Below are 26,424 nucleotides of genomic sequence, written 5' to 3'. Positions count from 1 at the left end.
TTAACTGACTGTAAAAGTCCACCCTTGCCGAACTAGGCTGCAATTATGGAGTTATATTTTGGCTGAATTAACGAGTCTTTGCATAGTCCAATCAAACTTACGTAACGAAATCGACATCCCCTTTGTAAATAACATTGATTTCAATGTGCAGATTTCGGTCGACTATAGGATTTGCAAAAGATATGTACTGTCAACTGGGCAATGACACAGATTTTTCAAATCATTTAATGTGTTAAATCAAGGTGTTCATGCGATTTGATGCACTTTTATTACAAAATATGTCTAAATCATCGATCAGATCGTCTTGATTGGGCATGGCCATTTTGATTGAAGCAAATGCAAGTGATATGAGAGGTGGAATCTAATTGGTCAATGATAGGGGCATGGCGCTACGATCCAGCCCAGAAAGTTCGGCAAGGGTGGAAACAGGACTTTTAGAGTCAGTTAACTCCCTTGCCTTGGGAAGATGCATATACAATTTCATTCACTACCTGGAATGTTCTAGGAAATAATACTTGAAAAACGGAAATAAAATGTGCTCATGTTTTGAACATGAAATATTCAATGATATATCCCGGGTATGTCAATTTATCAGGAAGCTATAATCTCATCATATCCAGAAAATTTTGAGGCTCATTCAGTACAAGTTTCAGTGCTAACTAGATTAAGCAGATGGCACCTGTAGGACACTTACATTGCTTTTAAAGAATCTGATGGGCCTGTTGCTGTGTTGTAAAGCAACCTGTTTAAGATATCATCACATGCTACTCGCATCAAAACTGATCCTGTCCAGGCTTTGCGTTACCATGGTGAAAGTCCAATCACAAGATATATGTTCAGGTCACAGAAACATATTTACCAAAAAACAATCTGTTATTTGTGATCAGCATTTTATGACCTGGGCCCCGTTCCACAAAGCGATCGTAGCACTAACTCCCATACTTTAACAAAGACTTACGTCAGTCTTAGCGCTAAGATGGCTTTGTGGAACGGGCCCCTGGAAGCCTATTTGGCTTGTAAAATCCTGTTCACCTCTCAAGTTACACATTCAACTCATTGCCTGGGTATACAACACTGCTGCTACATCCATGTCAACTGTACTTCAACACAGTATCACAGCAGGACCGGAAAGTGCAAAAACAAAATCACCTCGCAGATCAGAGTTTGTCTGTCTGTAGTTTAACCCCTTACTCAGCAATATTCTAGCTGAATGACTGCAGTCTGGAAATAAACTCTAGACCAGTCATATCAGTGATTGATATTATAAGTCACCTCCCATGCTGTCGAGGTACAATGAGTGAGTGAGTGAGTGAGTATGGTTTTACGCCGCTTTTAGCAATATTCCAGCAATATCACGGCAGGGGACACCAGAAATGGGCTTCACACATTGTACCCATGTCGGGAATCGAACCCGGGTCTTCGGCGTGACAAGCAAACGCTTTAACCACAAGGGTACCCGACCGCCCCCGAGGTAAAATGACACACAAGTCACTAAGTGTGACCATCTGATTCGTTTAGTTGCCTTGTACAAGTATAGATTACTTCTAACCTCAGAATTCTGCCTGAATCATATGGAGTATACACACGAAGCTATGAGTTACCCATACATTACACCCAACAGTACATGAATCATTCAGCACTTCTCCGGCAGGAACCGCAGGCATATCTTGGAGGAAGTAGATTGCTATTCCTGCTGAGTGTGCTTGGCCTTGACTGTCAGGCTGGCCTAACAATAATTTTACCACAGACCTTATTCTCTGAAAATTCATTTTGTTTTGATTGAGGGGTGTCCATGAACTTGCAGTAGGTAAAATCAAATACACTTTCTAATGACTTGTAATTTATAATCACTTCTGACCCATGAAGATCCGGATTAGAATTGGTTTCAGTAACACATTCATGTTGACAGTGGCAACTACACTTGTCGTAAGAGGCAACTAACAGGATCGAGTGGTCAGGCTAGCTTGCTTGGTTGATGCATGGCATCGTATCCCAACTACGTAGATCGATACTCATGAGGTCAATCACTTGTTTGCCTGGACTAGACTCAATTATTTACAGACCGCTGTCATATAGCAGGAATATTGCCATGTGTGTTTGTTGTTTAATGCCAAACATAATCACTTCTAAATGCCAGTAATATTCTGTGTTAAATCTAGTTCATGACACATAACAAAACAATGAGCCTGGGACAAGAGGACAAACATAATGCTGGTAGACAGACACGGATGACTTGATTGATGAATACTGGGAGGACAGAAGGATGACATGGGAAGGTTCCGAACATACTGGTCTGGAGAGACACTTGAACACACAGCTGCTGGTGTCAGGGTTATAACACAGAGGGTACCATACACAATAATGTGTACAGAGAAACCCTGTTAATACAAACCCTGTTAATCTGGACACTGCCTTATGGAGAGCTACTGTTGGGAAGATACATACAAAGGGACATCACTCCATACCCACAATGTTTTTATCAGATTTGGTCCAGATTGGATTAAAAGGGTTTCACTGTACTGGAGTACTCCAATAACAACACAGGCTGTAAATAAGGTGTGTGTGTGAGTTGGGTTTAACACCGCTTTTAACAGTATTCCAGTCATATCGCGGCGTGTCAGCTTAATGTGGGAGGAAAGCCCGAAGTGATGCAGGTCTCAGACGTTTACCACTTTGATGAAACCCACGAGCACGGGTATGGTGCTGACAAACCTAGAAACATAATTGGGGTGAACTGGGATTCGAACCCACAATCATAGGTTTCTGGCGTACCCAAGGGATGCAACTCTGCACAGCGAATCGCGGCGCCTTAGGCGACTGGGCCACCCGTGCCCCCTGTAAATAAGGTAGACATATTACTCTGAAAAGTTCAGCAGATCAGAAACATGATGCTCTGGACGGGTGTGAACATTCAGGTCGAGTCCCATGTTCATCACTGTATGTAAGTATCACAGTAGGATGTAATTATTGGAGCTGGTCACCCTCCCCCAACAGATGTCCCATCACATCATCACTCTCATCACTGCACATATATCTCAGCAGTGTTCACAGGACAACCCACTACAACGTTGAACTGAGAACATTCAGCAGTACTGACACTCTTTTTCATCTCACTTTGCCTTTGAAGTTTGCCTCACCACTATTTATATTTTGCCTGAGTTTTGAACACTGGTCTGAGGCAGAGGCAATTACACCAGCAACGCCTGATGAAGTGCTAATCCTCGAATCACTGCACACTTTTATCTAGGATCACACACCTCCTGGGATTGTCTGTCTGTGGGTTAGTTTAGTTCCTGCTAGGACTTTGGTACTGGTGGCCTTGAGGGTAGACTGGGAACCTCGGGGAGCTGGCGCCGTATGCGGGGGTGGGGGATTCCTGGCCGCGCTACACTACCCCCCGAGGTCGGGGGTGACGGACTTCCACCAGGGTTGGATAGTGTTCGTATGACAGGGGGAGGTAACCCTGTGGCCGTCGTCACTACACTCATCTCACTCTTCCTGTAACAAATAGCACAGGACATTTAATAAAGTTTTTGAAAGGCACTTAGAAGTGATACACAAAAGGAATAGAATTTATGGATGTCAGCTTCTTTTTCATGAAGGAGTAAGCATAGTCTCCGAAACGTTGTTTTCCTCATAATAAAGAAGTTGACATCCATAAATTCTCTTCCTTAGGACATTTAATGACAAAAACTTGTGAAGATATCAAAGGCGATACTTTTTGAAAAACAACACCACTTGTACCGAAACCTGTACTCGAGCATGAAGGGTGCATATTATATTCAAATGCATATTTTACACACAGAAAAATTTATACTGTGGATAAATCTCAAGCAACTAACCTTGCTGCCAGCTTGCCTGACAGGGGTGGAGTGGGCAGTTGTCTGCCGTTTGTCATAAGGGCAGCTGGTACTGGACTTTGGCTTCGTCGTGACTTTAACCTGAGACTAGGGCTGGGGGACCTCCGATGTGACCTCATAACAACTTCCTCCTCTTCTTCCGCTTCAAATGACTCATCATGCTTCAGCCCCAAATTAGGAGCTCGAAACTTATGTTGTGAGTACACTACACTGTCCTCACTTCCGATATGTGTCCCGAAATCTCCATCTGCAGTGTCATCTTCGTCACTGTCAGCGAGTGAGCTGTCCGAGAGCCCATCTGTTGGCTCCATGTGGTCCACCACGAGAACCTGGGGAGCTCTCTCCTTTTCCAGCTCTGCCATACGTCTGTTGCAACACAATAAACATTCTCAATTTGTGCTAATATTAGTGAGTGAGTGAGTGAGTGAGGGAGAGTATGGGGAACCATAAATGGGCTTCACACCTTATACCCATGTGGGGAATCGAACCCGGGCCTTCAGCGTGACGAGGAAACACTTTAACTACTAGGCTACCCCACCGCCCCTGTGATAATAATAACAACAACAACAACAATGATTATAATGATAATAATAATAGAATGTTTATATCGTAGCATATGAATTCTCTAAAGCATGCTCATGATGTGACAAGTTACAACCCTTACTGATGGATCAGTGTGCACAAAAGGCATTCTCAGCTCCCTGGGGAGGATACAACCCAAGCTGCTTTTAAGACACTGGATGTGTCACATCACGTCTGAACAGTTCCCAAACCTGTCTCATCTTGTACGGCTGGGATGCCTAAATATAGAATCTAGGGAATGTTGATGTAGAATTGTAGCTCATGATATTATTAAGCATGTCTTTCTGTATTGTGCATTGAATATGAATGACAGAAATGAACTATTTGAAATCCTTTGTGATGTGATAGATGTCTCTACATTTGCAAGACTATGTAGTGAGGACGATGATATAATCCTGTCTGTACTACTTGGCGGTATGCCTGAGTGTGTTAGCTCTTTATCTCAAAGTCTATGGGGTGACCTTATGGTTATTGTGTCAAGATACTGTAGGAAATGGCTGTATCTGTTACAAAACAGTTATGAGAATGCTTGATTGTCATGCATTTTGTAGTTATCATTTCTCATAATATTGTTAAATTGTACTACTGTACAGCCTGTAATTATACATAATATCATATATGATATGTATCTTCAATATCTGGAGGAAATAAAGAATATCTCTCTATCAAACCAGGTCCCCAGTCACTGCTGCAAGAACAGAGGTTTATTTGGAACAAAGTCATTTCATCAATAACCGGTGATTCACTGTGAACAGATTAGTGATTAGTGACTAATTAGAGTATGGACACTGAGTGAGCATGTGTAATTAGGGAAACAGGATATGAGGGTTTATTTGTTGAATCATGTACTGGCTGGTTTGACAATGTGTGGGCGTGAGTGATAGAAATAGGACTCCTTACTTCTTTTGTTTGTTGTTGGTCTGCAAAATTAACTGTGTCATAAGATTATTGTGAGTATGTCACTTGCAGTTTTCGCAGTACTTTCCTGCTCGCAAAACTTTCCTGGTTTACAGTACGGGTGGTGAGGTGAAATTGGGTTTAACGTCGCGTCCAAGATTATTGCACTTATATAGCGACGTGCATGCACGTGTGTGTGTGGCTGCTTGTACTTGTCTGGACTGATGCCAATTTATAGTGCTAGCTCACTGAGATACCATGCCGCAGTTTAACATGAATACCCCACTCAGACACAGTATACTGACCCCGAGCCGACCAGTCCTTGCTTTAGCCCCTTAATGCTGAGCGCCAGACAGGGTAACAACAAGTACCATCTTTTAACGTCTTTTGGTATGACGCGGCTGGGGATCGAACTCTGGACCTTCCGCTCTTCGGGCGGACGCTCTACCACAAGAACACGGAGGCGGTCTGGTTAACAGTACACACTGGACTCATCTGCCACATAAGCCTCATTTTGTGGCCAGCTTGAATGATATGGCACTAAGAGTAATCATATTACACTGCTCTTTTGTGATATAAATACAACACCAGTACTCTACTTCGAGTTTTGCTTGCAAATAGAACGTTCTGTAGGATAAGGGCTTCCCTGCCTCATGTTAGTACTCAGGAAGACATCTGTTCCAGCTGAACACTTACATGAATTTATTACAGTCTATGATTCGTTTAATACACTGAGGGCTCGTCTGGATGAGGCAGCCATTTGAATGCAGTTTCTATACCAAACTCGTCTTCAGAAGAAGCACTGTGATTGGGTATTGATTTCAGGTTCATGGGGGTGACAAATTCTGTGTTAAGTCAGTGATCATCATCCCGAGGCAAGAGCGTTAACTGACTTTACAAGTCTAGTTTCCACCCTTGCCGAACTAGGCTAGGATTATGGAGTTACATTTTGGCTGGGCTAACGAGTCTATGCATAGTCCAATCAAAATCGTGCACCGAAATCGAAATCTGGTTCGTAAACTGTCATGCAGAGTTCAGTCGATTGCAGGATTTGCAAAGCATGTGCATCGCCAACTTGTTGTCAACAGATATTTTCCAAATCTTTTCATGTTTTTAATCAAGGTGCTCACGTGATTTGTGATGTACTTTGCGAAGTAAGAACCGTTTTATCACAAAAAAGATCTTGATGGTCGATCAGATCGTCTTGACTGGGCGCCACCATTTTGTTTGAAGTAAATGCATGTGATATGACAGGTGGAATCTGATTGGTCCATATGGGAGAGGCATAGAAAGGACATAACTCGTAATAGCCACTGGTGGCGCTACGATCGAGCCCAGGGATTCCAGCCAAGTTTGGCAAGGGTGGAAACTGGACTTTTATAGTCAGTTAACTCTCTAGCCTCGGGAATGTGGTCAGTGATAAGAGAGATGGAGCTGGCGACGTTGCTTCCAAGATGAACTAATGGTGGCGAATGGGTTCAGAAAGTTTATCAAACATTGTATGCCACACAGTGGGATAGGTTCATCCCCCTCTTGAAATGAACATGTGGACTCCAGTTCCTCAAATCCCCTTACATACCTCCCATTATTGAAACACTGGTGAACATGATGCTGTCTAGTGTCAAGTGTACCACAGTATGAAATAAAAATGATAATGCTTGGTGAGAGTTACTGAAAATAAACAACAGATATTGTTGCCCCTATGGGTAAGATTACATACCTATCGTGGTGACTGCGCCACTCTGAGATCTCCTGTCGAACTTCTGGATCCAGCTCACTGTCCCCTGTAGAGATGGAGGTAGTCCGAGACTCCGCTAGCGCTATGTGGTGACCAGACTGTGGAAACATTGACAGTAGTACAGTACAGCTACAGGGATATGACGATCACGGCCAACATTTTGTTCATGCACATATAGTACACTACTGCAACACTTGCCTGACTGTTTCATCTTTCATGGAACAATTTGTTTTTCACAAAAATAAAACATAGAATAAAGTAACTATCAGGTATCATATCAGTGTATAAGGTCTGAACTTAATGAGACTGATTGATGCGTAACAGGCTTTATTATATACTTCAGTGTGAAAGACTGAGTTTTCTGAAGTTGAGAAAAGTGACATTTTCATTGCAGTGAATATAATAGACTTTGATATTTCACTGCAGTAAACATAACACTTCACATCTCACTGCCGTGAAGTGTCAAGCCCGTACACAAACTGTTGACGTCCTTTTTACGTAAGTTCTACATCGACAAGGCAAAATTATGACAGATGGTCAGTCATGAAGTTAATATCGCTTCTTGCTGTTTGTTATTCTCTTGAAAATGTTTCGTTTTAAATTTCTCATTCAAATTGTCAATGGAGACTGTTCATTTTGCAAAGCGCCATTTTTGTTACTTGACCAGCATGTACTCTTTCGCTTCTAACAGCTTCTCGTAGTTTTAAAGAATATTTTTTGCTAAAGTTGATTTTGTATATAATCATATCTAAATGTATGATCGAGAATTTTCGTGAACTGGTGACTTCCATTCCAGACTATGCTTTTTAAAGTATTTTGAATCAGTCATACAGCCCTAACCATAGTATTGTCTTAAGCTTTAGAGGTTGCACGATCATAAAACATATGCTGCAAACAATGTAACCTAACTATATGAATATTTCATTTTTCATTTTTATTACGTCTTTGTATCGTTATCTATCTTGAAGTTGTCACATTTTCGATCACGAAAGCTGATACAACTTTATTTCGTTTATCCAACATCCTCGTTAATCCGACATAATCATATGCAACTAACCATGTCGGATTAACAAGACTTGACTGTATATATCTAGAGGCCCAGAAACGCATGTTCAACAGTAAACAGAGCTAAAACATTCTCCTGTGATGAACAGTTTAAAGACCATGATGTGGACTGAGTATGGAGCATCTCCTCACCTCCGCTATCAGCCTCTGCTTGTCCTTCTCCAGCTCCTCCTCAGATGACCTCCGAACTTTCCTCCTGTTTTTAAGGGCTCGAGAAGGGTTCCCACATATGACGTTCCCCAGAGTTAGATCACTTGTTGCATCCACTTCCACTGAATCTGATTCAAATCATCAATTAGAAACTATTTTAATATGGTGGGTTTGATGAACAAGTTGTCTGATTCTGTATTCTATGAGCATACCTACTACCCAGTTGGAACTCAGGGTTCAGGGTTTGCACAGAGATAGTCTCAAACATCAAGACTTTCAAGGCTCAATCCCAAAAATCAAGGCCACGTAAATTTACACCAATGTGTACGTATTGTTTTCTTGGAATTTTTAAACAGTTTTTGATATCAAACAATATAAAGATATATTAAGATACGAGGTAGTTTAGTTGAGATGGAGACTGAATACGAAAATTCAAGATCTACTAAAGGCATATTATACATTTTCAAGGCCTTGAATATTGCAGAATATATCTCAGTGTTATGGGTTTTCGGAGGGCTTAAGAAACATTCATAGTCTTCCTGCTAAGGTCAAGAACAACTGAACAACATCACTTATAAAAGATGACTTTATCTAAAAAACAGCCCATATTTACAATGTCTGTGTGACGCCACACCCCTTGTTATAGCGTGAGTAATCGTGAAAAACATGTATGTCCGAGAATGTATGATGTCCGAAAACCGATGGTAACTTCAAAGATTTTTTTAGACCAATCTAAAATCAAAGGCTTTCTCAAGCCAGTGAGAATCCTGGAATTCTAGGGTAGAATTATGTGCACAGTGAGAGTAGCCTTAGGCAATGTGCAGTTGCAGCATGACAGTTGTGTGGTCTCCTGTAACAGTATTGTGCACATAGCAGGTGTGCATATTGCACATGTGCCCTGCATACAGAGGTAATCTACATGTTTTACATCTGTATCCACCAGCAGCAACACTATTGTACATGCCAGTATCTCAGACTCATACGTGTGGGCTGTCAATCCTTTCATACTGGTCATAGTACCTGTACCATATAGGCATTCTGGGTTAGAATAGCAATCCCTAGCAAATAATAATAATAATGTTGATGATGATAATAATAATAATAATGACATGTCATTGCAGGGTACAGAGTTAAACATCAAACACAGCACCTGTACAATGCCTGACATACTGACATATTCTCACCACTAGAACTTGGTCTGGCGGTCGTTGGCCTTGCACTGGTGGCTGGACGGGCTGAGGTTGCTGGACGGGCTGAGGTCGCTGGACGGGCTGAGGACACTGTTCGGCTGGCAACTGATGGGGAGTGACCACTTGTTGGACGGAAGGCTGTGGTCGGTCTCCTGAGGGCTGTGCCAGGCCGGTAGGCTGTAGCTGGGCGTAGTGCTGCTGTACCGGGACGGGAACCTTGACACAACAGTTAACGTTTCAGCATCAGTTCACACTATTTCAGCACTGGTCGAAGTTCAAAGGAAGGTCACATGTAAAACAGAGTAAAAAAATAAAATCGAACTCACATACTTGATCGAAATGATAATGATATAAGATGACAGTGAGTGATAGGAAAAAATGACATCAATACAGCTGGTTTCAATATCGATGGTTTGAATTGGATTTGAATTCTGTGAGCAAGCTTTTGAGACATCTTTGCTCAAAATGTGCAATGCCTCTTCCGTTCAAATGTCTATCCAACTGAAGCGAGAGATAGACGATAATTTAGACGGAATCAGTCATACGGGTTATAACTGTCGTATGGAATACCCCGTGTTAATGTTTTTGAGGTTGCAGAATCAGAAAACACATTCCGACTATCCCTTTCATGATCTGGTAAGCAACGCTTTGATTGGTTGGATGAAAGGTCTTTCTGACGTGACCCATAATGGGATGTCCTCAGATCTTTGCTTATAGCGATAGCGAGAAGTAAGATCTGATTTTAATGAGATTGAAGGATGATTAACATTAGACCAATGCTTGAGTACGGTGTATTATCGTGGCCAATATCGTGGAAATTGTTCAGATTCAAATAGCACCTATCACCCTGTCTGATGGTGCTCACCTGCCTCTGTGCCGATGTTGACTGTATCAACCAGGGACTCCATCAACAAGGCATCTTTCTGCAACTCCTCCAGGTATGCCCAGTCATCCTCAAAAGCGTTGGGCTTACGATCTGTGGCTGACCCGTCCAGTAGTGGCTCCTCGTCCAGAACTTGTAGGTTGGGCAAGACTTTCTTCACATACTCCCTGTAGTTATAGTCAGTCTGTAAAGAGATGGGTATTGGAGGTTTAAAGTGTATCGCAATATATTGTGATGCACAAGGCTGATTGCGATACGTATCATGATATATTGTATAATTCTAAATTTTGAATTCAGAAAAATCTGAAACATCAATGTATGGTTGGAAGTTCACAAATAGAACAAAAAAGGATGCTGGTACAAGAAAATGTTTACTCATTTGATAAATAAGCAGCCATCTTGGGGCCTTGGATGCACCCTCCGGGGCAGTGAAGGTATTTGGCAAGTGTATAACATAAAACACATGATAAAAGTCGCTATTTCAAATCCCCCGATATACTGAGCATGAAAAAATGATATTGTGATACGTATCAAGGAAAGAATTAACCTCAATTTACCGATATACTGGTAATACCACACACCCTTAGTCTACTAACATATCAATATTCTCAAACATAGGAAACTTTCTTCCGTTTTACCTGAAATAGTGTGTAGTGATGGATAATGGTGTATGGTCAAGGGGAGATAAGTCTTATTACCAGAAGTGCAGTAATTTAACAAGAGACACCCCACCTGCTGTGATTCTGGGTGGGGCATGAGACAGACAGGGTTGCCCTCCAGGGACAGACTCTTCAGACTCTGACACATGGCTAGGTACTGGATCTGACTGACATCATCAATGTAGTTTCTGAAGAACAAACATACCAAAAGGATTCAGCAACATGTCAGATTGGACCAAATTCTGATTGCCAGGTCAACGACTCCCACATTAAACCAAACCTTTATAATAAAGGTGCTCATTTCATAATTCAAAGATTTAATTTCAAGAGTGTGATGTGATGTGATGTGATGTGCAATGCTTCTTGAGAAGGAATAAGAAGAGAGGGAGTGTTGGGTTACAAGAAAGTCAGAAGCATTCTAGCTGTATTGTGACAGTTGGAAAATAATCAATTCTTGGCCTTTGGATGATTACACAGGTTACATGACACACAATCACTCTGACTACGTTATCCTGATTCTTGTCAGCACTTACAAGGTACTGGGGTCGTATTTGATACTAGAATGTAAACAGGTGCTTTTTGAAAAGCTTCTTGAATTATAATAGTTGACACAATCGTTTTATTTAATCAATCGTGTCATCATAGAGACTGCACTATGTCTGGAGCATGCCTGGAGCATGTCTGAACTATAACTGAACTGGACACTGCCCGGACAATCCATGACCACACTGCACCTACCCTTCCAGGTCCAGGATCTCTAACGTGTCGATCATGCTGATGGGGCTGATGTCAGATATTTCATTGTACGAGAGGTAGAGTTCCTTGAGACTGGTCAAAGAGGCTACTCCATCCAGCTCACTCAACCCACACCGACACATCCACAAGACCCGCAGACCTCGTAGGGATGACCCAATGTCTCTGCAAACCATGAAACATCATTGAACAGTTCGACTCCCATATGTCATCATTTCAATAAGGACTGATCTTCGCTATGGCTGTCAATTCAATACAAAAATACTAAATAGGTGAGTTGGGACTAAAGTTGCTTTTAACAGTAATTCAGTAATATCCCATCCTTTCACAATCAGATTTCAATCCACACCAACAACTTGATCCTGATACTGGTAAGGGGCATAACTCTGCAGAGTGAACTGCCACTGGGCCCCCTCATGCTTTCCAAATACAAGAAAAATTTATCTTACCCAATACAAGGAAAAACAAGAGTTATCAGAAGATGACAAATCCCCCCGGCAGCCACGATAGCAAAAGGCCCAACTTCAGCCCCTAGGTAAATAGATGCACCAAGTTTGGATGAAAACCAAATGGTGAATATATCCATCCACATTATATGCCGGGAGGAAAAAAGTGAAACACTAAAAATGATTGAGAATCCCCTGGTCACGAAGTGTTTCCTACCACCTCTATGGTTAATGACAGGTCTCTAACGGGTGCAAATTAATATTCTATGGTAGGCGTCATCAGGCAAGTCAAATTCGTCCCGTGTACCTGATTCCTGAGATGACACTGTCAGACAGCTTGAGTTGGCGGAGGTTGGGCAGCAGTCCCCCAAAGTTGCCCAGGCTGGTCTCAGTGGTGTCCACCTTCATCTCCAGAGAGTGCACCTCGTCCAGGTTCTCCACGCCCGTCAGGAGCCGCTGCAACAGAAACAATATCACACATCACACACAATGCACCTCGTCCAGGTTCTACACAATTGTCAGGAGCCGCTGCAACCAAAACATTATCACACATCACACACAATGCACCTCGTCCAGGTTCTACACAATTGTCAGTAGCCGCTGCAACCAAAACATTATCACACATCACACAGACAGGTGCCTATATTTTTGGTTTAGTGATGTTTTTTCAAGTAATGTCTGCTGGACCCGTGTGGTTTGACATGGCCTGGAATTGATATGGAGTGAGTGAGATGGGTTGGGTTGGGTTTGGCTGGGTTAAGACAGTGAATAAGTGAGTGAGTGAGAGTGAAGGAGAGAGTGTGTATGGTTTTATGCTGCTTTTAGCAATATTCCAGTAACATCATGGCGGGGAACACCACAAATAGTGGTTGGGTTTAGAACAGCATTTCAGATCTCTAAGAATTGACTTCCTGTGAGTTCATAGAGCGGGGACCAAACTGTAGTAATGTGGGAGTGTGCATGTACATTATTTAGTACCTTTACACTAAAAGCCATAAAGCAACCAGCTGTATCATGGATTAATACATTTCCTCAAAAAGACAAGAGTCATCACAAAGATGACATATCCCCCCGGCAGCTGTCTGTAAAGTAACCACAAGTAAATGTGCAATTCTGTATGTAATGGGTCAAGAGTTGAATGTTCTTGAAGAAGCATACATTGTTTACCCACAAAAGATCCACCATGGTCGCATCCATATGAAATAAAATGAAGTAAAACAAGTGTGTTTCTGTGGGTTTTTAGTCAAGCATATAGTCAACAAAGTCATCTATATCCTCCGCCCATTTTAACACGTTATGGTCCCAAACCAGGTAACTGACCCAACATTCTCTCAGCCCATGTCAAAATAGCTGCAATAGAAATTCTAAAATAAACATTTCTAAAACTCCTTAATATCAAATGGCACCAGTTCAGTATGCACTTTATATATAGACATGCAATGTTTGGCAAGGAAATATTAACAGTTTATTTGTTATACTCCATAAGTGAACCCACCCTATATTAAAACTTAAATCAAAATTGTTGCCATGGAAACGTAAAAATAAAAATTTATAAAATTCCTAAATAGCAAAAGGCACCAGTTCAGTATGTGCCTGGTAGACATGCAAAGTTTTGTAAGAAAATATTTAACAGTTTTTGAGTTATGCTCCGGAAATGAACTCTACCCTATAGAACCTAAGTCCAACTAGTTACCATGGAAACGTAAAAAATAAAAACTTCTAAAATTCCTAAATAGCAAAAGGCACAACTTCAGTATGTGACTGATAGATTTGCCAAGTTTCGATCAAATACACTGAATTGTTTTCAAGTTCTGCCCCGGAATAGGAAATGATTACAGACGGAGGGACAGACGGACAGACGGACAGACAGACTGGCTAATTGTTATATCCCCCTGCATTATATGCCGGGGGGATAAAAAAAGAGAGAAAAGATTATATGTGATGAGTATATGTAATGTGCTCAAAATGCCCTGGGATCACACCTTAACCCTCAACATATTTAGATTCATCATTGCTGAATTTGCCAATCATATGAAGGTGATTATCAAGATATGCTGAAGCAAATTGATAGATTGCTGCAGACTGCTGTCGACTGTCAGTCTAGGCAAAAGAGTTGGTCGTTTTTTCAACTCACAAAACTCACTCTCTCAAGCAATGCCACTGTCACCTCTCACCTAAAATCTCAAAATGACTTCTTAAAACATTGTGCTTTAATTTTGTGCTGATTGCCTTGTTTCTCACCACAACTGGCATAGTGCTTTTGTCTTTATTTCTATAACTACATTTCTATAAAATGGTTTTGATCTTTTTTGTCTGGGAGGGGGCAGCTTTGACAGCCCGCGACCCTCCATCTGTACCTCAGCGGGGCCTGGAATCACTGAACCCTGGCTAATATACATCTCACTCAACCTCTAGGGTTGGCAGCTCAATACTATTCTTTCTTGAGGTCTACCACAGATTTACTTTAACCTGTGACACTCTCTCTGTGACAATACATCTAATCCCTTGCCCTGATCAGAGCGATAGGGATATACATAATGGATGTAGTTCAATAGATTCGGTGGAGATTGCCACCTCAACTTGACAATCACTAGTCATAATCTCACTAAAACAGGCAGTTGAATAGGTTATGGTGAGAAAAAATTGTATTAACAGGTCAGGTTATTTTGCGTTTGTGTTTTATAGGTAAGTTGGCTGAATAAACCAAAATGCATAATGCATAATAATAATCCAGACTTTGTCATGTCTGTAGCTCACAAGAATATATCTAGTTAGTGAGTGAGTTTAACGCCACTTTTAACAGTATTCCAGTCATATCACGGCGTGTCAGCTTAATGTGGGAGGAAAGCCCGAAGTGATGCAGGTCTAAGACGTTTACCACTTCGGTGAAACCCACGAGCATGCGTATGGTGCTGGAATATATCTAAACACCATAGGCACTAGGATCCCCCTTAATTTCGAACACTGTATTCATACTATGGTGGCAGTGGGTCACAAAACAACTTGGGTTTCATAAACCCCCAGGGAGCTGAGAATGACCAATACTGACCCATTGACCTGCGTAATAATGTTATCGCTTTGACCATGCACCGTGATTTCCTTTCCCAAAATAAACATCAGTAACAGGTAACTGAGGTATCATTGTTGTTTGTGTTCGCTGCGGTAGTTTTAAACATCTTCGTTACCTGGCACTTCTCAACGACCTAAGATGGCCTCCTTGGTTTAGTGGGAGAGCGGAAGGTTGGAGGTTCGATCCCTGGCCGTGTCATTCCAAAATATGTTAAAAGATGGTACTATTTGTTACCCTGCCTGGCACTCGGCATTAAGGGACTAAAACAAGGACTGGTCGGGTCCGAGTCAGTGGGGTCTTCATGCTATACTGCGGCATGGTATCTCAGTGGGCTAGCACTATAAAATTGACAATAGTCCGGACTAGTACAAGCAGGCAGGCAGCAGGCACGCAGGCACAGACAGACAGACAGACAGACAGACAGAGACACACACACATACATCCCTATATAAGTGCAATAATCTTGGACGCAACGTTGACCCTATTTCCCTATGACCACCTGAGGTTTACTATTTGGTGGATACTTCAAGCACAGGTATGGTGCTGACAAACTAAGGACCATAATGGGTATGACAAATCCAACTGACGGCAGTGTGGCGCCGGCAGTGTATTTCGATCATGTTTCTAGACACGCTCTCTGATTGGCTCAGAGTACCATGTAGCCAATTGAGCAACTGATTGTAAGCTGCCATGGCAGGTTGCACTGGCTGCTAAGTTTGATTATGGCCATGAACAAATACATTATTTGTGGTGAGGAAAAGACCCTGGAAATACAAAACTGATTCATCAATGTCAAAATGAAAATCTCTGTGAGTAAAAGGCTGTGAGTCTGAAAAAGACATGTGAACAAAATGTCAGAAATACTGGCTTCAAGTTTCCAGAAACTACAAAGCAGATAACAATAACAATGCCATCAGGTGGAACTGACAGATTCCTTCTCTGCGTACAGAATATCGCTTGAAATCAACAACCAATCAACATGCCTCTTCAGAATGGACATTAGAATGAGTTAGCTTATTTTTTTTACTTGCTGCTACAGAGAGGTAGAGGCTGTTACATTGTGTTTTTGTAATAGATGTCCGATTCGGAACATACTAACAACCCCGCCATAATGTACATGAATCGGAGTCCCACGAAAACTGCAACACGATTCACAACCTAAAACATCTGACTTCAAAGATTTGTACTTATATTTTGATCAATTTCTATATGGTTGAAATCATAGAGAAGGTAGGATTTGGGTTGCCTCTGCAGTGTTAGAAATTGGCACTAGTCCTATAGTCCTTGCCAAACTGCCCAATGGTTAAGGTATCATAAGGACTAGTGGACTAAAACTGTTAGTTTCTAATAACTGCTTTGCTCAGTGCATAAGCGGATAAATATATTGTGTCACGACTTTAAATATAAGTACTTGTACTTGAAGGTAAGCGTCTTAGGTAGGGGATCCTGTTGCATCACTTTCTTGTAGAATATTATAAAGTGGGATGCAGATTTGTATCTGGGATCCATATAAGGAAAACACTATGAGACAGCCTGCAGCTCTGTGTAGCAACAAGTCAATACCAAAATTGTTTATAGGGAGAAGCAAAGAGACACGTTACCACAGCTACGAACAGGGCGATATATATAATCCAATGAGGAGACTGCTAATAGGAATTGTTTGTTAGAAAGTTGTTTTTATGACTGATATGACAGGAGGGAATTCCAAAAGCAATTCTTGCTAGACCAGAATGATGCCCTGGTAGTGATTGAGTTCAGAGTTCAGAGTATATCAGGACAGAATGGAGATATAATATGCTGGAACATTGATCTCAGGCTTGGTGGTACGATTTGTCACAGATCCCGCGATCTGCCGGTTACTGAGACACACTCACTCTCAGTGTTCAAAACCATGCACGCACGCACGCACACACGGACACAGAGTAAACGTCCGTTATAACAAACTCAAAGGGACACCTAATTTTAGTTTGTAATAACCGTAGTTCGTTATAAGCATATACTGTAAATCTTGAAATTAACACGAGCATGAATTAAATGTGAAAAATGCAAGTGGTCTTTGCTCGCATTTTTAAACATCGCATTTATATCAACAATAAGACATTTTGGATAGCAAAAATACCAACTTAGACATACGCTGATGTATTCCACACCACTGTTTATTGAGCAGCACTTGTATATAAAGTATATAAACAATGTCATTCAAACACAAATTACATCCTGTGAATTGTCACTGCTGGGGTCAGGACAAGAGTTGTACTCACTTATGTCATCACTGATCACACCTGCAAGTCCAGACAGACGCCACCCTTTGTTCTTAGCGACTGCGCCAAAGGCCGACACGAGCCAGCGTGCATGTATTGTTTTTGCGCAAGTACATTACTGAGCGCTAATAAGCGGTGCTATTTGGTGTGTGATTGGATTAATGTAAGGTTGGATAAGGTGAGGATTCTAAACCTGACTGAGGAAATCTTTAGATAGAAATCCACTGATGCTTGAGAGGAGGGGGTGTTGCATTCATATTGAGTCACATTTTTGGCTAGGGTCCAGTGGTCGCATTCTTTTGGAAACGCATTAATTTCATGATTTACAGTATACCGCATATATACAACAAATCGGCGGGATTAAAAAATATGTTTCTTATATCGGTCAGTTTGTTATAACCATGTTATAAAGTTAGTTTACTCTATATCAATTTCTAAACATGCTTCAGGGAGGTTGGTGGACATGGTTTAGGTTGTGTTGGAAGCATATTTGCACAGTTCTAATACAGTGAAGTGTGTGTAACTAAATTTAGTTTGATGATAATACAGATACTGCAACAAAACATGGTCCTACCTCTGATAACATTTCTGCATGTGGGCCTGCATGACTAGCACTGTCAATGTTCTGAAGTTAGAAATAATATCACAGAGTTAAAGTCTACCCCCTCTACAACAGGAGTAATTGGGGTGGGAGAAACACCTCAGAAATTAGAATTTGCCCATGTTAAAGATGTCTGCTAGTCGAGTATTAAATTTTTAAGAAAAGGAAACAGTTCATATATTTAAAAAAACTACTGTCCAAATGAAGAAAGGATATTGCGAAAGGCATACTTACTCACTATTGTGCCAATTTCACAGTTTTGTATGACATGTATACATGCTAGTATTAACTTTTTAAAAGTATTTCAACAACACAGTGACACGGATAAAACTTTTGTCTATTACAAAAATTATGATATACATGATCTTCCCAAGGCAAGGGAGATAACTGACTAGAAAAGTCCAGTTTCCACCCTTGCCGAACTTGGCTGCAATTATGGACTAGCGAGTTTATGCATAGTCGGCTAATAAAATCGACAACAGGTTACTAAACCACAGTGCTGATTTAATTTGATTGTAGGATTTGAAAAGCTTGTGTACCGCCAACTTGGCGTTAAGAGAGATTTTTCCAAATCTTTTCATGTTTTTAATCAAGGTGCACTTGAGCACTTCACGAAGTAAGATCCGTTTTATTTCTATATAGATTTTGATATCGAGCAGATTGTCTTGACTGGGCGGTGCAATTTTGTTTGAAGGAAATAAAATTGATATGAGAGGTGGAATCTGATTGGTCAATAGGATGGGCATAGAAGGGACAGCTAGTGGTGCTACGATCTATCCCAGTAAAATTCCAGCCTAGTTCTGCTTGGGTGGAAACCGGACTTAAAAGTCATTCAACCTCCTTGCCTCGGGAAAGATAACTATCTGTACGTTGTGAACTATTTCTTTCAAAAGTTTTGGAAATGTGCACAATTGTTTACTTTCCTTCATTTTCTTGGGAAGATTGCAACATTCCACTGGTAGCGTCTTTAGGTGCCATGACATCATGCAACAACGTTACAATGCAGTGCTGTCATTGTTTAAAGTGAGTGAGTGAGTATGGGTTTACGCCGCTTTTAGCAATATTCCAGCAATATCACGGCGGGGGACACCAGAAATGGGCTTCACACATTGTACCCATGTCAGGAATCGAACCCGGGTCTTCGGCATGATGGGTGAACGCTTTAACCACTAGGCTACCCGACTGCCCCTCATAGCTTAAAGAACGCTGCAGCACTACTATCAGGCTTTGTCATTACAAAGCAATGTGACACATGTTGAAATGTGAGAATTAATTACCAAATCTTACCAGCAGACATCCTTAAGAATAATGTTTTTAGTCGCAATAGGTAGAATAAATCGTCCTATGAAAAGAGGAGAGTTAGGTGGTACTACTGACTACGTCTGAATGACTCCACTATGACATACTAGTAGTCCATGTAGGCCCATGTGATAATATAATATGTTCATGAACTTTCTCAAATAAACAGTAATGATTTAAAATTAGGAAACTGATTTTTTAAACTCTTTCGACATCATTTCTTTGTCATCTTTTTCTGAATGTACACCCCCTTGTATTCTTGTATCAGCAGCAAGGTGGAACATGTGAAAAACATGGCGCAAATATACTTCCAACATCTACATCTTCATGTGACTGTTTGTTTTTTGTTTACTGTTTAGTTTGTTTGTTTGTTGTTTAAAGCCGCACTCAGCAATATCTCAGCTATATGCCAGTGGTCTGTAAATAATCGAGTCTGGACTAGACAATCCAGTGATTGACATCATAAGCATCAATCCATGCAATTGGGATACAATGACATTCATCAACCAAGTCAGCGAGCCTGACCACCCGAACCCGTTAGTCGCCTCTTACGACAAGCATAGTCGCCTTTTATGGCAAGCATGGGTTGCTGTGGGCCTATTCTAACCTGGATCTTCACAAGTCTGTTGTTTAATGACACACATGGAAATAAAATGTAAATAATCGAGTCTGGACCAACCAATCCTATGATTGATATTATGAACAACAATTCATGCCACCAGGGTACAATGACACGCAATCAACCAAGTCACAGAGCCTGACCACCTGATCCATTATGTCGTCTCTTACAACAAGCATAGGTTGCTGGAGCCAACTCTGCACATAAAATTGTGGCATCTAAGATGACTGGGTCACCATAACTAATATACAACCAAAAGCAGTGTTTGAAATAATTTAAAAACTCAACAAGACAGTCGGGCAGGGGACCCATCTTCAAAGTTACCTGTCCACATTCAGAAATTATAAATATTGAAAAATCATGAAAAATAAGAGATAAAACGTGTCTTGATTCAGTTGAGATAATGCAAACAATTACTTGAGAATCTACAAGGTGAGGTGAGGTGAAATGAGGTTTAACAATGCGTCCAAGATTATTGCACTTATATAGCGACGTGCATGTGTGTGTGGCTGCTTGTACTAGGGAGACACAGTATACTGACTACGAGCAGACCAGTCCTTGTTTTAGCCCCTTAATGCCGAGCGCCAGACAGGGTAACAACAAGTACCATCTTTTAACGTCTTTTGGTATGACGCGGCTGGGGATCGGATCCCGGACCTTCCGCTCTCCGGGCGGACGCTCTACCATTAGACCACGGAGGCGGTCGAATCTACAAGGAGTTAAAATAAAACTGAATATGTAAGAAGGCTCAAAATTATCAGCCAATCAGGTAAGATTTTCCTGCAGCCCGACAGAATGCATACCTTACAATCCATTCCTTCATTTAACCAAACTTAATCGAAATCACAACTGCTTATGATCTAGCTCATGGTGAAATGAGATTCACACTAAATTCTTCTGGGTACATATTAACATGCTTACGAGTTCTCTGCACACTTGAAAACAAATACATTACTGTCCCTGGAGTGTGTGAGTATTTCATTGATATCAATGTATCTGTGGGCTGTGAGGCTGACTACCTCTGTTGTGGATGACAACATCCTTGCTTCTGCAGAGCTCCAGATAAGCTTTTGGTGTTGTGGGTATTTTATCCATGCATTTAAAAATCATTGGGTATCAGTAATTCTATCTGGGTATTCAAATTTCTGTTTCCCACTAGTTTTTACACATGTGGGTATTTAAGTTAAATATTTAAAAACTCTATTCATCTAGGCCCTGCAAACTGGTTTCGTGTGGGTTCGAGAGCTTTATAGGACTAAAAAATACCACGATACTTCCACAAGAAAGTGTGATGGCAAATGATCAGGATGTAACTGTCATCGTGGAGTTTGGCAAGGTTGACGGAATGCCCGTTTATAATTTCAAAATAAGTTGCTGATTTGCTAATCAAATATGCAGGGTTACTTCACAATATTTTGATGATATGCACAACTTATATTTTTGTAGCGTATCTGTAATGTTCGTTGCGAATTTGATATGCTTGGATTATATTTTACTGCATATTTCTGCATTTCTGATGCATATTTTACGCAGATACGCAGCTTATCTGGAGCTCTGTTCTGTAGCATAGCAGTGTCTAGTGTGGACAGTATTTCAGTGATGTCTGTTTGTCAGCTTCGATGGGATGAAATGCTAGAGCATGGATTTGGTGCTGACAGATCAAGGATCTGTGTGAATCAAGGGTTCAAACCCTGACTAGCAGCTGCTGGCCACTTATGAACCCCATTCTTCCCCAACAAAAAATAAGACAACGGTTGAAGTGCCAGTGTATACATGTTGTTGTGTTGCTTGACATAATGTTCATGTGGTTGGTTGTAAGAAGCAGTCAGTTAATGGATCAGGCACTTATAAACTTGGAAAGACAAGTACAAAAGAGGCACTGACCAACTTGGTGGGAGATAGGGAGCCACTGACCAGCTTGGTTGGAGACAGGGAGACACTGACCAGCTTGGTGGAAGACAGGGAGAGGGGAGACACTGACCAGCTTGGTTGGAGACACGGAGAGGGAAGACACTGACAAGCTTGGTTGGAGACAGTGAGAGGGAAGACACTGACCAGCTTGGTGGAAGACAGGGAGAGGGGAGACACTGACCAGCTTGGTGGAAGACAGGGAGAGGGGAGACACTGACCAGCTTGGTTGGAGACAGGGAGAGGGAAGACACTGACCAGCTTGGTGGGAGACAGTGAGAGGGAAGACACTGACCAGCTCGGTTGGAGACAGGGAGAGGGAAGACACTGACCAGCTTGGTGGGAGACAGTGAGAGGGAAGACACTGACCAGCTTGGTGGGAGACAGGGAGAGGGAAGACACTGACCAGCTCGGTTGGAGACAGGGAGAGGTGAAGACACTGACCAGCTTGGTGGGAGACAGTGAGAGGGAAGACACTGACCAGCTTGGTTGGAGACACGGAGAGGGAAGACACTGACCAGCTTGGTGGGAGACAGTGAGAGGGAAGACACTGACCAGCTTGGTTGGAAACAGTGAGAGGGAAGACACTGACCAGCTTGGTGGGAGACAGGGAGAGGGGAGACACTGACCAGCTTAGTGGGAGACAGTGAGAAGGAAGACACTGACCAGCTTGGTTGGAGACAGTGAGAGGGAAGACACTGACCAGCTTGGTGGGAGACAGGGAGAGGGGAGACACTGACCAGCTTGGTGGGAGACAGGGAGAGGGGAGACACTGACCAGCTTAGTGGGAGACAGTGAGAAGGAAGACACTGACCAGCTTGGTTGGAGACAGTGAGAGGGAAGACACTGACCAGCTTGGTGGGAGACAGGGAGAGGGGAGACACTGACCAGCTTGGTGGGAGACAGGGAGAGGGAGACACTGACCAGTTTGGTGGGAGACAGAGAGACACTGACCATCTTGGTGGGAGACAGGGAGACACTGACCAGCTTGGTGGAAGACAGGGAGAGGGGAGACACTGACCAGCTTGGTGGGAGACAGAGTGAGGGGAGACAATGACCAGCTTGGTGGGAGACAAGGAGAGGGGAGACACTGACCAGCTTGGTGGGAGACAGGGAGACAGTGACCAGCTTGGTGGAAGAAAGGGAGAGGGGAGACACTGACTTGCTTGGTGGGAGATAGGGAGAGGGGAGACACTGACCAACTTGGTGGGAGACACTGACCAGCTTGGTGGGAGACAGAGAGACACTGACCATCTTGGTGGGAGACAGGGAGAGGGGAGCCACTGACCAGCTTGGTGGGAGACAGAGAGACACTGACCATCTTGGTGGGAGACAGGGAGAGGGGAGACACTGACCAACTTGGTGGGAGACACTGACCAGCTTGGTGGGAGACAGAGAGACACTGACCATCTTGGTGGGAGACAGGGAGACACTGACCAGCTTGGTGGAAGACAGGGAGAGGGTAGACACTGACCAGCTTGGTGGGAGACAGAGAGAGGGGAGACAATGACCAGCTTGGTGGGAGATAAGGAGAGGGGAGCCACTGACCAGCTTGGTGGGAGACAGGGAGACACTGACCAGCTTGGTGGAAGAAAGGGAGAGGGGAGACACTGACCAGCTTGGTGGGAGACAGGGAGACAGTGACCAGCTTGGTGGGAGACAGGGAGACACTGACCAGCTTGGTGGGAGACAGGGAGACAGTGACCAGCTTGGTGGAAGACAGGGAGAGGGGAGACACTGACCAGCTTAGTGGGAGACAGGGAGACACTGACCAGCTTGGTGGGAGACAGGGAGAGGGGAGACACTGACCAGCTTGGTGGGAGACAGGGAGAGAGGAGACACTGACCAGCTTGGTGGGAGATAGGGAGACACTGACCAGCTTGGTGGAAGACAGGGAGAGGGGAGACACTGACCAGCTTGGTGGAAGACAGGGAGAGAGGAGACACTGACCAGCTCAGTGGGAGACAGGGAGACACTGACCAGCTTGGTGGGAGATAGGGAGACACTGACCAGCTTGGTGGGAGACAGAGAGACTGAACAGCTTGGTGGGAGACATGGAGAGGGGAGACACTGACCAGCTTGGTGGAAGACATGGAGAGGGGAGACACTGACCAGCTTGGTGGGAGACAGAGAGACTGAACAGCTTGGTGGAAGACTGTGAGAGGGAGACACTGACCAGCTTGGTGGGAGACAGGGAGAGGGGAGACACCGACCAGCTTTGTGGGAGACGGGGAGAGGGCAGACACTGACCAGCTTGGTTGGAGACAGTGAGAGGGAAGACACTGACCAGCTTGGTGGGAGACAGGGAGACACCGACTATCTTAGTGGGGGACAGGGAGAGGGGAGACACCGACCAGCTTGGTGGGAGACGGGGAGAGGGCAGACACTGACCAGCTTGGTTGGAGACAGTGAGAGGGAAGACACTGACCAGCTTGGTGGGAGACAGGGAGACACCGACTATCTTAGTGGGGGACAGGGAGAGGGGAGACACCGACCAGCTTGGTGGGAGACGGGGAGAGGGCAGACACTGACCAGCTTGGTTGGAGACAGTGAGAGGGAAGACACTGACCAGCTTGGTGGGAGACAGGGAGACACCGACTATCTTAGTGGGGGACAGGGAGAGGGGAGACACTGACCAGCTTGGTGGGAGACGGGGAGAGGGCAGACACTGACCAGCTTGGTGGGAGACAGGGAGAGGGAAGACACTGACCAGCTTGGTGGGAGACAGGGAGAGGGAAGACACTGACCAGCTTGGTTGGAGACAGGGAGAGGGAAGACACTGACCAGCTTGGTTGGAGACAGGGAGAGGTGAAGACACTGACCAGCTTGGTGGGAGACAGTGAGAGGGAAGACACTGACCAGCTTGGTTGGAGACACGGAGAGGGAAGACACTGACCAGCTTGGTGGGAGACAGTGAGAGGGAAGACACTGACCAGCTTGGTTGGAGACTGTGAGAGGGAAGACACTGACCAGCTTGGTGGGAGACAGGGAGAGGGAAGACACTGACCAGCTTGGTTGGAGACAGGGAGAGGGAAGACACTGACCAGCTTGGTTGGAGACAGGGAGAGGGAAGACACTGACCAGCTTGGTTGGAGACAGGGAATAGGTGAAGACACTGACCAGCTTGGTGGGAGACAGTGAGAGGGAAGACACTGACCAGCTTGGTTGGAGACACAGAGAGGGAAGACACTGACCAGCTTGGTGGGAGACAGGGAGAGGGAAGACACTGACTAGCTTGGTTGGAGACAGGGAGAGGGAAGACACTGACCAGCTTGGTTGGAGACAGGGAGAGGGAAGACACTGACCAGCTTGGTTGGAGACAGTGAGAGGGAAGACACTGACCAGCTTGGTTGGAGACTGTGAGAGGGAAGACACTGACCAGCTTGGTGGGAGACAGGGAGAGGGAAGACACTGACCAGCTTGGTTGGAGACACGGAGAGGGAAGACACTGACCAGCTTGGTGGGAGACAGGGAGACACCGACTATCTTAGTGGGGGACAGGGAGAGGGGAGACACCGACCAGCTTGGTGGGAGACGGGGAGAGGGCAGACACTGGCCAGCTTGGTTGGAGACAGTGAGAGGGAAGACACTGACCAGCTTGGTGGGAGACAGGGAGACACCGACTATCTTAGTGGGGGACAGGGAGAGGGGAGACACCGACCAGCTTGGTGGGAGACGGGGAGAGGGCAGACACTGACCAGCTTGGTGGGAGACAGGGAGAGGGAAGACACTGACCAGCTTGGTGGGAGACAGGGAGAGGGAAGACACTGACAAGCTTGGTGGGAGACAGTGAGAGGGAAGACACTGACCAGCTTGGTTGGAGACAGGGAGAGGGAAGACACTGACCAGCTTGGTTGGAGACAGGGAGAGGTGAAGACACTGACCAGCTTGGTGGGAGACAGTGAGAGGGAAGACACTGACCAGCTTGGTTGGAGACACGGAGAGGGAAGACACTGACCAGCTTGGTGGGAGACAGTGAGAGGGAGACACTGACCAGCTTGGTGGGAGACAGGGAGACACTGACCAGCTTGGTGGGAGACAGGGAGAGGGGAGACACTGACAAGCTTGGTGGGAGACAGGGAGACACTGACCATCTTGGTGGGAGACAGACACCCTGAGCTGCGGACAATTTGGATACTGTGTCTACCCGACATCTTGGTGAACGCAGAACGAGGGCAGACAGGAAGAAAGGAGACAAATTATGCAAGACACTAACCAGCTTTGTTGGAGACAGGTACTGCTCTAGGAGATAGTCGGACTCCTCCAGACTGACCGGCTCCGGGTTGGTCCGAGACTCCTCCATCTGAGTGATGTGCACACCTCGAGCCAACCCAGACCTTGGACGCTCATAGTTGGGATCCATGTTTGGTATTCTGGAACAATGGGAGACATGTCATTTCAATGTGACCTCATTTATGTACAGGTGTACACGAGACAAAGTGT

At 43.9% G+C, this 26,424-nt stretch overlaps 1 protein-coding gene across 2 annotated transcripts in view; it reads right to left on the bottom strand.

Moving 5' to 3' along the window:
- Positions 1–2,729: 2,729 nt before the first annotated feature.
- The window catches only part of LOC124140553, a 32,890-nt gene continuing 9,195 nt past the window's right edge, over positions 2,730–26,424 (bottom strand). The window contains exons 3-13 of one of the 2 annotated variants that reach the window (XM_048385858.1): positions 26,198–26,354; positions 18,129–18,179; positions 12,531–12,679; positions 11,763–11,942; positions 11,098–11,212; positions 10,348–10,549; positions 9,477–9,698; positions 8,275–8,420; positions 7,060–7,175; positions 3,843–4,226; positions 2,730–3,498 (exon numbers count right to left, since the gene is read on the bottom strand). In XM_048385858.1, the coding sequence (XP_048241815.1) occupies positions 3,297–3,498; positions 3,843–4,226; positions 7,060–7,175; positions 8,275–8,420; positions 9,477–9,698; positions 10,348–10,549; positions 11,098–11,212; positions 11,763–11,942; positions 12,531–12,679; positions 18,129–18,179; positions 26,198–26,354 (1,924 nt within the window). In that variant the 3' untranslated portion in view covers positions 2,730–3,296. The remainder of the gene's footprint in view (positions 3,499–3,842; positions 4,227–7,059; positions 7,176–8,274; positions 8,421–9,476; positions 9,699–10,347; positions 10,550–11,097; positions 11,213–11,762; positions 11,943–12,530; positions 12,680–18,128; positions 18,180–26,197; positions 26,355–26,424) is intronic. The other variant, XM_046508186.2, reaches the window with a different exon arrangement.

This window comes from Haliotis rufescens, unplaced genomic scaffold (assembly GCF_023055435.1).
Source record: "Haliotis rufescens isolate VD_foot unplaced genomic scaffold, xgHalRufe1.0.p SCAF_6, whole genome shotgun sequence".
NCBI lineage: Eukaryota > Metazoa > Mollusca > Gastropoda > Lepetellida > Haliotidae > Haliotis > Haliotis rufescens.
This window is presented reverse-complemented; position numbering and strand designations above follow the sequence as displayed.